Consider the following 14614-nt stretch of genomic DNA (forward strand, 5'->3'; position numbering starts at 1 on the left):
GGCCCGCGGACGGGCCTCCTTTACATTCCCGCTCGCGCCGAACGCTCGAGTGATCTTGATAACGCTCTGATCACGATAATGTTTTAAAGCACAGGATTCTCTAAATCAGACACCCTCAAGAGCCGGTCTCAGAAAACCAGTTCAGATAAGAATAGGTTATTTCACTCGGAACTAATCTTACACTTGATGATCTCGCTGATGAAATGGCTGAAGTGATCTTTAAACTTTCGGGGGCGGCGAAGCCTACATGGCCGGTTATTTGTTTTCTTTAAAGGGGAATTACTCTTTAAAACACATATGGGCTTATTTTATTTCTAATTTTCTTCTAATGAATGTGTTGACCTTCATTTTTCGATTAGAATTTCGTTTTGTTAACATTTTACGATGTTTTGTTGCTTACCTTTACAAATTCAGAAAGTAGACCTGGGCAGCATATCATTGCGCGACTTCAACGCTATGCATTTCTTCTTCGAAGAAGAAAAAACCGTAAACCGTACTATCTGGACTTGCGCAAAAAAAAAAATAGGTCCTTGTTTCTAACGTTAGACATAACGAAATAACTAATCGAAAAATGAAGGTCGACACATTCATTAGAAGGACAATATAAACAAAATAAGCCCATATGTGTTTGAAAGTGCAATTCCCCTTTACGTGTGCTTTTTTAAAATGTGTTTTAATGAATGAATGAACAGATTAATTTGTTCATTAATTAATAATGCATCCGGATTGGGACCTTTTTTATAACTGTATTTCTGCCTTGTGATGGTGTTTTATTTAATTTATTTTTTTGCATAGAATGGCTTTAAAATAGAGGAGCTTGGTGGCTGATCCCACACAGTGTCTTACAGTAAAGTTAAATGGAGGAGAAGCATGTGGTACAAGAACATTATATCCTGCCCAACAAAGGCTGCTGTAGGTGATTCATTTAAGCTAGGAACTCTGGATCTTATTTTTGTTCCAATGCTCTTCATAAAATGTACAGGGCCCTGTAACATTCAAATGCTGTCGCCTGTTTCTAGGTGTGTTTATTTACAACCTCTCTTTGATGATTATGCAGGAGACCTGTATTTGCTGAGCTTGGTGGAGGAATTGAATCAATGCATAATCGCATGAACACAGTTACAGCTTCCAATAATGCCAAGGCATTGTGGGACCTGTTCGGGGGAACTTCGCTGTAGAATCTGTTCGAGAAATATGCTCAGCTGAATGCATTTCAACAGATGCTAAGCGGCAATAGAAATGCTCACGTCTGCAACATCGAGCTAGCTGTTGCACTGCTGTCGGAGATAGCGGTTATGATTAAAGAGGCAGGGCCTTTAAATGGCCACACACATCCGAAAACCATGACAAATGCGCATTTCATTTATTTCATGACTAAGCATCACATTCTGCTATTCCAGTGCCAGGCAAGAATGTATTGCCTGCATTGTACCTGCTAATAAAATCACATTGTTACAAAAAATAGCTTGGAGATTTGAATTTCCCAGAGGAGACAGCCAGGGACCCCCTTCACACAATGCTTCTAGTGTTTACAACAGACAATTTAGTTTCCTTCCAACAATTATGAGGGAAATTGAATCTCAGGAAATGTTCATTTTCTCGTCCATTAGACCAAACAATAACAGATCCTTGAAAAGTTTAAAAAAAGCCACAATCTAGAAAATTAATCTTCACTATTTCAGACTGCAGACGCAAAGCAAATCAAACGGGACCAATTGAGTTTTCCATTTGTGCTAATGTGCAGGGCTGCTGTAAACAGACATGCAAGCTTTTTTCTGAGCTCTACTTTTAAAATTTAATTTTCCTACTCTCTTTTTCTACATCTTTTTTTTTTAGGTAATTTTCAAATTGATTCCTTTTAGGCGTATAATATAAAATAATAATTCATTTCAGTGGCTGTAGAAATGTAATTTCCTCCTGCTTGCATTATATTTGTTTTTCATCCTTTGTTTTTTAAAAGGAGTCAATAACACATTAGGTACTGTGTTTATCACGCAGAGTAGTCCTCACAGCGCAGTAGTTGTGTGTACATCACACAGAGTTCCCACAGCGCTGTAGTTGTGTGTACATCACACAGAGTTCCCACAGCACAGTAGTTGTATGTTTATCATAGAGTCCCCACAGCACAGTAGTCCCCACTATGGAAAGTCTGGCAGAAAACATTTCAGACGCTCTCCTAAATCCAAAACTGGCCTGCAAATACGATTTGGCAAAAACAAATTTGGCAGAAAGAAAAAAAAAAAGAGTATGAAAAAATGGGATTTTATGAAAACAACTAAATTCTTCTTGGCAGAAGTAGCCTTCTGTTGGCATTAATGAGATAAGGCTCGGTCGATCTAAAGCTTGTTACCTCTCTCCTTTTCCCTCCCCTATACACCCCCCCCCCCCTTGTAACTTCAAAAAGAAAACCCTCTTTATGAAGAATATTGGCATTGAATTATGGAATTTAATTTTGTATAATTCAGTCTTTCTTAAAATGCATTATATATTATTTGAGCATTAGCAACTGAACAACCATTAATGGCAAACCAATATCCCAGACGGTCCTTTGCGACGCTAGTCAAAAAAACCACCAGAACACACCGTTGAAATACATATTTATAAGACCAGCATGCTGCTAATTCCCGTTTTAATCTTTTACAGATAGCAGCGTTGAACGGTAAAGTATTTCCATTTAATAACGGTCAGTTGCGCATCGTGAAATGTTCCTTGTATTGGATTTTACAGCTATGAAACAAAGGGGGGGAAAGTGCCTTTCTTTCTATTCCGTTTCTCTCGGCTGTTTATGTGCTAAAAGTATTTGTTTGCAAGATAAATGGTTGTCCTGGTGAGGAGGATGACAGCCTACATGAAGATGATATTGAATTGATTTCTGAAATGTTGCAGAACGAGCTGCTTGATATATACCGCGAGACATGAATCATAAAAATTCTATTAAAAAGCTCCTGAATAGCTGACAGTGGAATATTATTTGTGATGATTAATTTGACTCAGTCATTATGAATGGAGTGAAGTCAGATTGCTTCTGACGAAATTGCTTTTCGCTCTCTCTGTTGAATACCTCCAGTATGCATTTTGAAAGCACAAAATCATATTTCTCATGGCAAACCCTTGTGCCGAGATGGCTGTGGGTGATAGCTAATAGAAACCATATTGAGTGTGTCCTCCTTTTTAAAGAATTTCATCGGATGCTTTGTTACAGCAGATGAATTTTCAATTTCTTTATTGTTGATTTTTTTTTTTTAAATCAGGCATTTTTAAGTGTATCGTGCAATTTTAGACTGAACACCTACAGTGAGCTCACCCAATGCATGCTGGGATAGGCTCCAGTACCGCCCGTGAGCCTGACCAGGAATAAGCGGGTATATATAATGGATGGAGGGATGGATGGATGGGTCGACAGTGAGCTCCGTAATGTTTGGGACAAAGACCTTTTTTTTCTTCTGGATTTGGCTACTAATGTAAAATTACTCCATAATTTTACATTAGTAGTCAAACAGTTCTTGTGTAGTTAAAGTGCACATTCTCAGCTTATATTACAGTATTTGTATACAATTTGGTCTCACAATGTAGAAATTACAGCACTTTTTATACATAGTACCCCCCCCCCCCCCATTTAAAGTCAACATAATGTTTGGGACAAATGGCTTCACAGGTGTTTCTGCTTAGTCAGGTGTGTTCCATTGCTTTCTTAGTGCAGGTGTAAGCGAGCTTTGAGCATCTAGTCTTGATTCTAGGCCTTTGATCGCCTTTGGTGTCTGTTATTGGCATGAATACCAGAATTATGCCAGTGAAAGTCAAGGAACCCATTTTGAGAAATAAGAGGAAAACAGTCAGAAAACACATGCCAGTCTGCAGGCTCACCAAAATCAACTGGTCATTATGGAGCTCACTGTATATACTGTGCATGTCGCCATGTCTATCATGCATATCATACTGCATATCCATAGTCTCCTGCAGTGATTCCCCTTTAAGTGGTATATGCACGCCGTACTGTACGTGAGTGACAAGGCCCCGCCCACGATACGGTAAATCATTAATGCACCGAGGGAGAGGCTCGGGCTCTCGTCTCTGTCGCAGGCTGGGTTTTTTTGGTTAATTGCCCCCGCTTTCTCCGCCGCGCCGCACATGACATTACGATGCCCGGAGGGGAAAGTGAAAGTGCAGAAGTCTAAAGAGCTGCTTTTCCCTCAGGCAAGGCATTCGAAAGCAAATATCTGAGCTAAAATTTGCGAGCGGACCGGCTCATTTCATTCAGAAGTTATTATTATTATTATTATTATTATATAATCTCTATTATAATCTCTGTCAAAATGTAACTCTGCATTCGAAACTGTGTTTTCTCCCCTCAAAATGACATTTTGCAACCAAGTCATACACACAAGCCAGCAAATGAAAAGACAAAATGAATGCCAATTACACGGTGGTGTGATAATTGAAAGAGACTATTATGAAAATCCTAAGGTATCCGTATGCTTTCGCTTTTTCACTGTTGTAATGCACAGCTTGTGCACAGCAGCCAGTTGTTCCAAATTAGTATTTTTGTGTACAGGCCTCAATTAGAAAAAGAACAGAAACAGTGAGATTGTTTGTGCTGTTTTTTTCCCCTCAAAATTACAGGGCTGTAGGGATGTAAAACAAAATGTAAATTTAAAACAAAATTTTAAAAGAGAGAAATATACTGAGAGAGAAGTAAAAATACAAAAACAAAAAATAAAAGAAATCATTCTTTGTCCAGTTTCTGCACTTGACCAGGCCAGACAATTTCATTTATGTCACAAGATATTTTTTTTTCCGCGGCCTGGCAGTGGGGGAAATATCTTCTGTCATGACGGAGCCAGTATATCCCAACATGCCTCCTCCATTGCCTAGAGTAGGGGAATACTGTTGTGGGGGTTGTGGTTGCATATCTTCTGCTGAAAAATCACAAAAACTCCTCTGCTGGGTTAAGGAAAGGTGAATAAGGATACAAAAATTAAAACATTTTTTAAACAAATTAAAAATGTGTTTATGAGGTTTGATTTAGACATGTGTATACATATGTTTAAACGGGTCAATTGTAAGGCACATGTTATTACTGGGGTATTGAGTGTATCTGCCTCCCTGAAGTACAGAGTTATTCATCCCCTGAACCTTTCTTCCATTCCCTCTGTCCTTCCAGAACTACACAGGTCAGAGCGGCGGCAGCGGAGGCGGCGACGAGGACTACGAGATCCCGCCCATAACGCCCCCCAACCACCCGGACCCCTCCCTGCTGCACCTGATGGACCCCGAGACGGGCTACCTCTGCCACTCCCTGCCCCACAACGGCCTGATCAACCCCTACTCGTACCCGGAGCTGCCCGCCATCATGATGTCCAACATGCTGGGTCAGGAGGGCCACCTGCTGTCGGGGCAGATGCACTCGGTGAGTCCCGCTGGGTTATCCTGCTCGCGTACGTCCTCGCGAATCGTCGTGGTCATTGTCGCGGCAGCCAGCCGGATCTGTGATTCGGCCCCCCCCGAAATCCTTCAAAATGATTGGCCAAAGGTAACAAAGTCAAAAATGCTAGCAGGAGTCCAAAAAAACTGCTCAAATGAAGGAGGGTGGGGTGGGAAAATAACCACATTAGACGTCATCTGTCCTGGCATCGGCCCGCTCTGTTTCTGACAGTCTGGGAAATGAGATACCATGTCAGGCACAGGGCCCACGGTATGATGCGCTTCCCTCAGCCTGGTCCATCGCACTGACTGCTGAAGAAGAAAGAGCCGTACAGGGGGGAGAAGGCCCATGGGGGGGCTCAAAGGGACAGGGGGCCACAGGCCTAGTCCCAGGGAGCTGCAGGCTTGAGTCCTGGGTGGGGCAATACTTTGCAGGGACGGATCCAGTATTAGTCTTGCTGGGTGAGCGATGACATCAGCCGAATGAACTGATATAGGTGTTGATTTCCCAGTTGGCTGCCATAGTTGGTGCCTGCAGTTCCATGGGAAACTCCAGGTATCCACTCTGTTATTGTAATGACAGAATAAGGCAGCAGGCTTTAAAACCGGTCGCTGGCTGGTCTCCTGATTTAACACCGCTCTTTAACAGTTGAGGGAACCACCAGAAGACCCTGAGCTTGACCAGACTTGAGGCAGTGCGAGATGCTCTCCAGACAGCGTATGGCATAGTCAGGAGCATGGCTGGGGTGAACGGCCTGTTCATCATCACATGCTGCTTCCTTATCATTAGGGCCCTACCAAATTCACTGAAACCTTTAGTCAAGTTCACGGATGCGGATTCTGTTCCATTTTCACGGAACTTATAAAAACAAGACATTTCACGGCAATGATTTTAATCGTATAGTCGCTTCACGAAACCCCATTCGAAGCAAGGTTAATACCACTGCAGCTGACCTCAGTGGTTAAATGTCAGCATGGAGCATCCTGCGACAGTGCTACGCATCGTACCCTGTCGCTGAGATGACAAGTCTGCATGACCTGTCTGTATTCTGACACGGCCCTCTCTGCGTCCACAGAGCTGGTTGGGATTGACAGGCAGCATCACGCTGGTTTAGCAAGCTGTGGGAGTCTGGCTTCAGTCAGTTCACAAAACGTTAGCACTGGCTGTAGTGTCTACTTCCTGTGCAACGTGTTTGTAGATCGGTAACTCCAGCCTACAGTTTTAGTCAAATCTGAGGATGGCAGCAGTGAAAGAGCAGAAATCCCCCGTCAAAATTACAGATTGAGCTGGGTCAAAAATGCGCACAGCTTTTAAGAAATTCAATCTGTTTTGCGTTACATTGCCACTTTACCCGTGTTGGTTGCGGTAATACAGTCTGAGCATCGGTATCATGACAGAAAATAAACGATTAGCACAGGAATTTATCTCGGCATTGTCTGAGCGGGTTTCGTGCACGTGTGTTTCAGCCCAAAAGAGCAGGTGTGCACCCGTCAGAGGCTTTGTGGATTAACACGTCGAGATTCAAACCAAGTGATCGACTCCATCAGTTTATGGGCATTTATGGAAACGAATCAGACTCCCTCATTCAGCTGAGAACCAGAGTGTCAGCTCCTGTTAGATGAAGTCTGCATAAAACTCCTTATGAGCTGTGTGGTACTGTACAGCCTGAAACCACAAGTTCCATCTTGTGATAACTGCTTCAGGTGGAAGTGCTATTTTCCCCACTGTGTTCTCTGTCATTTCTGCAATGCTTTGCCAATAGAAGATTTTGTGATTGGGACAGCGCTTGAAGACTTTTTTGATGTTGCTCTTATCGACTAGATGGCTGCCCTCCACAGCTCACTAACCAGAGAAATAATGTTTGCGTTACAAGTGATATGAACAGAATTCAGCATAAGGCCCAGGAGTACAGATTTGAATGCCTTTGTCATATTGTCACATTGCCAGTAATGGAAGCAGATACTTTGCTAAAGTCTGCATCATAATTTTGTTACAGTTTTAATCATGGCTTGTGAAACGGTGCTGTAGTTTACAGCATGCTAGTAAACACAGTCGGCCAGAACTGCAAACGTCATCCTGAATAGGCTCGTCTGATTAGTTGGAAGAACTTCCCCACCAAAGCGTTAGCGTTAGCCTATTAGCACAACTGCGAGTCGCGCTTTACATATTTGTGAACCCATTCTCAATATTTGCGACTCCAGTCTACATGTTTGCGACTCGCATTTTACATATTTGTGAATCCATTCTGCGTATTTGTTAAACCATTTACATATTAGTAAAACCCCATTTAGAGATTTGTGAAGCCATTTACATGTTTGCGAAACTGCTTACATATTTGTGAAACCCCATTTGCAAATTTGTGAAACCATTTGCGTATTTGTGACTTTTGCTACAAAAATACCTCCGTGCTTGGCTGCATCTCTCCGCAGTTCGGCTGTGGAAGCCCTCTTTTTCTAAAATGGATTTCACTTTCCAGGTGCTGCTGAATCGTGATCTACCGAGACAGTGCAACTGCTCCGAAATAACTTTCCGCCACCAGCGCGTAGATTAATATTTCCAAACCCGCGTTTTTTTTTGGTAGTATTTTTGCAAGCTCTCTTGAACGTTAGGCTACTTAGAGGCACCCACAGGTGTTGTGTTGTGCTGCTGTGCATGCGTGATCGATGAGCTACTTCCAAAAATGATTATAGGGAACACCTCTGATGCTCGTATCAAATCAATCAATATCTTAGACACACAAAAGCTGTTATTTGTTCAATCACATCAGCACAGCACATGGGAGAAGCCGAATTTCATGGGAAGAAACTGATTTCACAGTTCGTGACGTGATTTTCACGGCCGTGAATTTGGTAGGGCCGTACTTATCATGCCTATCATCCACATACTGAAGCTGATTACATAAACAAACATAACATGCATGCGTAGCACGGGTGAAAAATAATAATAGCAATGAGGTAAAGTAATGCTGCTTTGGCTCATTGATCAATTGTGTGTGTGTGCGTGTCTGTGCGTGTGTGTGAGACAGAGTGTGTGTAAGTATAAAGCAAAATTACCCTTACTGAGAATATGGACTCCCTTCACTTCTCTAAATGGTATAGTATGTGTTAGTGCCACAGTAATTGTGTTATAATAGGACTGTCAGATTCCATTGAATAGGCAATAAAACTATTTAATTGTTAAAATTAAAGTTTGAATATGTCATTTTCATATGAGTGCAGTGAAAATCTAATGTGTTCCATAAAATCTTTCTTCCGAATGACCCTTTTTCCCCCCAACTGCTGCACAGCCAATCAGGTGTTAAATTAACTAATAAAATTACCATAGCTAATAACAGTTTTTCTCAATTGTTTAGACACATTTACAGAAACTATACCGCAATTCTGAATACCTCAAACTAGCTGAAACCAAAACTATTTTTGCTAAACTTCAAAAATGAAAAGTATTCAATGAATGAGGATGTACTCTCCTCCCAAAACAACGCCCAAATCATAAACAAGTCATAAGTCAACAAATGAATACCAATTACACATTAGTGTGGTAAATAAAAGACTCTATTATGAATTTCTTCAAGCATCAGTATGCGTTTGAATTGTCTGTGTTGACTCTGACAGTATATCCTCATATGCCTCCTCCATTGCTTGGAGTGGGGGAACTTGGGGGTTGGGGTTGTGGTCCTCCTTCTCCTCCTCTCATTCTTGCTCCTACCCTCTGCCTCCTGCAACGATATCAGCCATTGTTCTCCAACCCAGGAGAGCTCTCCTTCTGCCCTCTGATTGCTCACTGAATTATTAAAGCAACTAGTGTTTGGCCTGTCAAGATTGGGTGTGTTCAGTCGATAATTGAAGTTTTTCATTTTTAATGGCAGTGTTTTCCGTGCGAACGCAATAGATTTGCTTCATGAAAATTGTGCCCAAAGAGGAGAGCTGTGTGAAGTGTTCTCGGAAAAGTGTTAAATGAGACTAAAATATGTGAAAACAAGTAAAATGTGCTCATAGTTTTCAGCATACTATTTTTTGTTTTGCAAATGTACTTGAAAGTTTTGCTCATTTCCATTGGGGTCATAGTACCAGCATAGTGTGTAAACATTTGAAAAACACTGTAATGTTCTGGAGCAAGAGTTGTATGAGACGAGTTTCATTTAAATGGAACCTAGATTCAGAACTGAACCCCATTTGAAAAGGTCTGCTCAGTGATTGGAAATAGGTATATTCTGACAGAATGTGTGCTATTGTGACATCATAAAATAAAAAAGGAAAAATCTGAATGGGACATTACAAAATGAGAAGAGGTAAACAGCAAAAATAGAGCTTAGCATTTTCTCTTTTTTTAGCATTCTGCCACTAGAGTTGAAGACAAGTAAATTTGCGCTTATCGCAATCCATTTCAAAGTCCATTTCTAGTCCATTATGGTTTTGTCAGACTGTCGTATATTTGACCATTCACAACCCTCTCGTGTTAGCTAAGAGCATGAGCATCAGGATAGCTCCTATTGGCTCTGGAGAGATTAGCCACTTCATATTCATGGTCATAACAAAAGCCAGATGCACAGAGATGGTACCTCAAATTTTAGCGAGGAGTCACTTCTGCATTGTGCTTATTGGTAGGTGTTTCATTTGGTCACAGCTGACCTCTGACATGAGTTAGAACTCTTTACGGGAGTGTGAGGTTTCCCGGATACCAAAAGGGGTGGGGCAATCACATATTACCTGTCAAAACGGTTTCCTGAGTTACGTTATTTTTGATTGGTTCGTGTGACTCTGCAATTGACAGCCTGTGGAAGCTCCGGAAAAGGGGGATTAAATAACATACATTTACTTCCTGCCTCAAACTTAGGTGCTAGCATCCTACACAGAGGAGGAAGAACTCCACAGCGAGTAAAGCTAGAACCTTCAAATGTAAGCAGTTTAAAAAAGAAAATTATGTCAGAAACCACATTTCTGTACCCTGAAAGTAATTATTTCATGCAATATGAAAAATGTTAACTACAGATTTTTCAGGCAACCGTTTCTTCTCCAATCTGATCCTTTAATCATAGAATTGACCAAAATAAATAATAGATTGCTTTGTGAATAATTCAACATCGTATACTTTCATCTCATTTAAATGTAACTTTGTATTATAAATATTCATGCTAAAAATGCTCACCCATTGTATAGCGTATATCTGTATTTAATTGGGTCTAATGCATTTTCTAGAAAAGTGCACCCACACAATTTGGGCCATAATTGTTTGGAAGGGTCTGGCTGTCGGACAGTGATAACAGACCATAATAACAAACATGTAAACAATGTGTGTGTGTGTGTGTACAAGTCAACAACAACATATGTGTGTGTGTGTGTGTGTGCATGTGTGAGTATGTGACAGAGTTTGTGGATTGTGTGACAGAGAGTGCATGTGTGCATGTTTGTGAGCAAGTGTCTGTTTAACTGAGACTGTGTGTACCAGGAGTACATGTGACAGAGAGTGTGTTTGTGTGTGTGTGTGTGTGGTGTGCATGTGCATGTCTGTGTGTGGCGCATGCATGAGTGTGTGCGTGCGTGCATGCATGCGTGCGTGTGTGTGTTTCTGTACAGTCTAACAAGAATGTGTGTGTGTGTTTGTGTGTGGTGCATGTGTGTGCGTGCGTACGTGTGTGTGCATGTGTGTGTTGTACGAGCATGTATGTGTGTATGAAAGTGTGTGTGTGTGTGTGTGTGTTATTTGCATGGCAGCATACATTCCTCCACAATTGCAAGGCAGTGGAGGGAGAAATTGGAATATTGATCGAGAGGCTGCAGCTACTTAAGAAATGTGTTCATTCAAAGCAGCCAATTTCTTTTCCATCACTCACTGGAGTAAGGCACGTGTGAGAGGCTCTTAGTTCATAAAAAGACCCAGCTGAAGCAATAGGTAGACATGCAATTAAAGAAAGCATTTTAAAATGCATGGGGTCTGTAGCTGTGTGATCCATAAAAATATTTATTTCAAGATTTTCATTTCAAACAGTGGCCACGCTCGACAACGGAGCTGAAATAGATTTGCACCTGACTGCTGTTCGCCGACTGGCTCGTTCAAGAGCAAGAGGCTTCCCTGAGAACATAAAGCAATCACGATGATACGCAGAAAACTGTGCGCGCGGGTGGGTGGGGGTAGCTTTCTTCCAACAAGAGTGTAATTTGTGGGGGAGGGGGTCTTCCAACAAGAGTGTAATTTGTGCACAGCTCTAGAGTTCCCTCTCTCTGATGCCTAATGGAGACAGAGAGAGAGGGACAGAGAGAGAAAGAGGGAGAGAGAGAAAGAGAGAGAGAGAGAGTGAGAGCGAGATTGCTATTAAACCAACCAGCTAGTGTAACCGAATTGTCCCCACTTTGTTCGTTAGGGCTGCCTTAATCGCTTAAACTCATTGATAACTCACTCAGCTTTTACTAATGTTCATCGAGTTTTCGGTGGCGGTTAAGCTACAGCTGAGGGTTATTAATAGCGGGGCGTGTTGCATTGTAAATACGAAACCGTTGGCCGATGCAGATAAGCGTTGTCATAACGTTTAGGCCTTGCTCGCATTCATTATACAGACAATCTTGTTGGGGGGAATTACGGGCCCTGTTGAAATGGATGCGTTTGGTCTCCTTTCTGTTCTGATGGAAGAGTGCCCTGCAAACCATTTTATTGGGAATGCTTCGTATTAAATTGATGAATTTATATTGCTTCCAGAGAGAAGGAAAAACTAAACGAGGGAGAAAATCCAATGCGCCTCTTATTTTTTTCATTCTCGGCGTAATAGACCAATAAAATCTCGGCAGAGAAAGAACTCTGTTTTTTAAACAGCTTTCTTTTCACCTTTGCAATTATTTATTTTCAAATAGTCCTTCAGGGTAATGTTCCATTTTCCTATCGCGTACGCTCTTTTCTCATAAATGAAGCATCATGGCGATAAATCATCGCACAAACAGAGACTTGTGCGAACCCTGAAAGGTCTAGAGATTTATGTAACACATTCATGTTTTCCACTTCCTCATTTTAGTACTCCTCTGGTGAGGCAAGGCTAATAAAAGCTGCTATTAATATTTCCTGTTGCCTAGCAACCAGAGGTAGCAAGTAATAGCTTACTCTGGGAAAAAAATAGATGACCGATAAGAAAAAATTCAATTCTTTTATTATCTCTAGGGAAAAGGGAGGGTGGGGGGGGGGTTAATTTCGTTTTTTGGGATAGTCTGTAGCTCTGTACATTAAGTAGAGCAGTAGCGTAGAGAAGTATTTTCATAGAAATTGAAAGTTGTTTTTGATTGCATTGTGTTTAAAAAATACATTTTCATTTCTCATTAGCCTTTGGACTGAGTTTAAAAAACGAGGTTTGTTTTACATTTGTGTCCCATAAGATCGGTAGCATCATATTGGCATTGATAGTAAATGAACTGAACAAACGATGGTTATGGTCCTTCATTTTTTGGTCTTTTCAATATCACAGTAAATTATAAAATGCATAGGTGGCTCAGCTTTATTCGCACGGAAGAAACATGTTAAATAAACGTGCCCAGACACGCATGTAGCTTTTGTATTCCACCGACGCCTCGACACGCACGCCTCTCCGACAGAATATTCTGGAATGTAGCATGTGGAAAAATATCGGGCTTTGAATGACTGTGCCCTTGGCTCGGGTACGAGACAACTGCCTATGACCGCAGTTTATCTCTGGGTTTCTGCCGTGTGTAAACGCAGCCGAAGTCTGTGCAGGCTCATTGTGTGGCAGGTGCATTGTGGGCGCCCGCGCGCTGTCGCTCACGGTTCTTGCATTTGGACAAAAATGGAAACAGACCTGCACAGTTAAATGTCCAGTGTGAAATCGACTCTTACAGAGTACATATGGTCCTGCTCAATGTTTTGGGGAGCAACTACTAAGGTCTGACAGATAATCTGATTCCGTCACAGATGAGGAAACAAGTGCTTGCCCAAAAATTAACCACAGGGCATATTCACTCATTTATCTTTATGGGAGGCATCTTCACCTGCCATGTAGACGACAGGAGGATTTGTGATGTCCATGCTGCAGATAGGTCATTGGCCAAATCCTTTCATGTATATTCGCACTGAAGCAGCCAATCAGGGCGCTTTTAATTTTAGCTTCATTAGCACACAGAGATGGAATGTTCTGTTACAGACCGCTTTTCAGGACTGTAGAAATGTGTAGGCGGAGCCCCAGAAAATCCACCCTCTCTCCAGCCGGGATACTCCCGCTGTGCTGCACTTGCATCTGCTTGCCACAGCCACCATCTACCTCCTTTAGTTTCCTCACTGCCACCTCAATCCAGGAAACCCTGCCCACTGGCAGAGTCAGACGAAGGACCATTTTACAAGAAATGGCCAAATCAGAGATATTCTGTGTACGGAGATGCATAGGATTCAGGGAGACAAATTTAGCCAGTCGGGTTTAAACTGAGAGTTCCTGTCTGTTTCAGAGCATGCTGAAGGAACTGGAACAGCATGCATAAAGATAGGTAAGACAGGCTTTACTGAACCCCGTGGGGTAACCCATCATTACTCAGGAGTAGTGGGCAGCCACAGTACAGTGCCCAGGGCCCAACTCCAGTTCTGGAGTGACATAGCTCAGGAGGTAAGAGCAGTTGTCTGGCAGTCGGAGGGTTGCTGGTTCGATCCCCCGCCCTGGGCGTGACACCTGAGCAAGACACCTAACCCCTAATTGCTTCCAACGAGCTGATTGGTACCTTGCATGGCAGCCTTTCACTGTTGGTGTGTGAGTGTGCGTGTGAATGGGTGAATGAGAGGCATCAATTGTAAAGCGCTTTGGATAAAAGCGCTATATAAATGCAAGTCCATTCTGTGGCAAGTGCCTTGGTCAAGGGCAGGGGTATACTTAACCTGGCATGCAATCTCCACACCAAGAGGATCCGGCTGGCTGGGCCAGTGGTGCAGTGGCAACAGTATTAACCACTGACACCACTGTGCTGTCCAACATCTTTACGAAGAAAACGCAATGAAGAAACACATTCTTTTTGTGTTTTGTGGATGATTAAATGTAAAATTGAGAAAAATAAAGTATTTCTCAGAGCTTTTATGTGATTTGCATTTGGCAGCACTTTCTGGGTTAAATGAACCCACCATGGGCTTCACACGTCCTTTTTCTCTTCAACCAACATGGCGGCCTGGTGAGCTGTCTCTGCCTACAGTTAAACCATCTCACACCAAACCCATCTACAC

At 42.1% G+C, this 14614-nt stretch overlaps 1 protein-coding gene and 1 long non-coding RNA gene across 6 annotated transcripts in view; one reads left to right on the forward strand and one right to left on the reverse strand.

Moving 5' to 3' along the window:
- Positions 1 to 14614, forward strand: part of LOC135234617 (TOX high mobility group box family member 2-like) — a 131927-nt gene that overhangs the window by 82473 nt on the left and 34840 nt on the right. For all 5 annotated transcript variants that reach the window (XM_064299411.1, XM_064299414.1, XM_064299413.1 and 2 more), the window contains exon 3: positions 5162 to 5407. In XM_064299411.1, coding sequence (XP_064155481.1) covers positions 5162 to 5407 — 246 coding nt within the window. The remainder of the gene's footprint in view (positions 1 to 5161; positions 5408 to 14614) is intronic.
- The window catches only part of LOC135234618 (uncharacterized), an 88433-nt gene that overhangs the window by 22735 nt on the left and 51084 nt on the right, over positions 1 to 14614 (reverse strand). The gene's annotated exons all lie outside the window — the stretch shown is intronic.

Source organism: Anguilla rostrata, chromosome 11 (genome assembly GCF_018555375.3).
Source record: "Anguilla rostrata isolate EN2019 chromosome 11, ASM1855537v3, whole genome shotgun sequence".
In the NCBI taxonomy this organism is placed as follows: domain Eukaryota; kingdom Metazoa; phylum Chordata; class Actinopteri; order Anguilliformes; family Anguillidae; genus Anguilla; species Anguilla rostrata.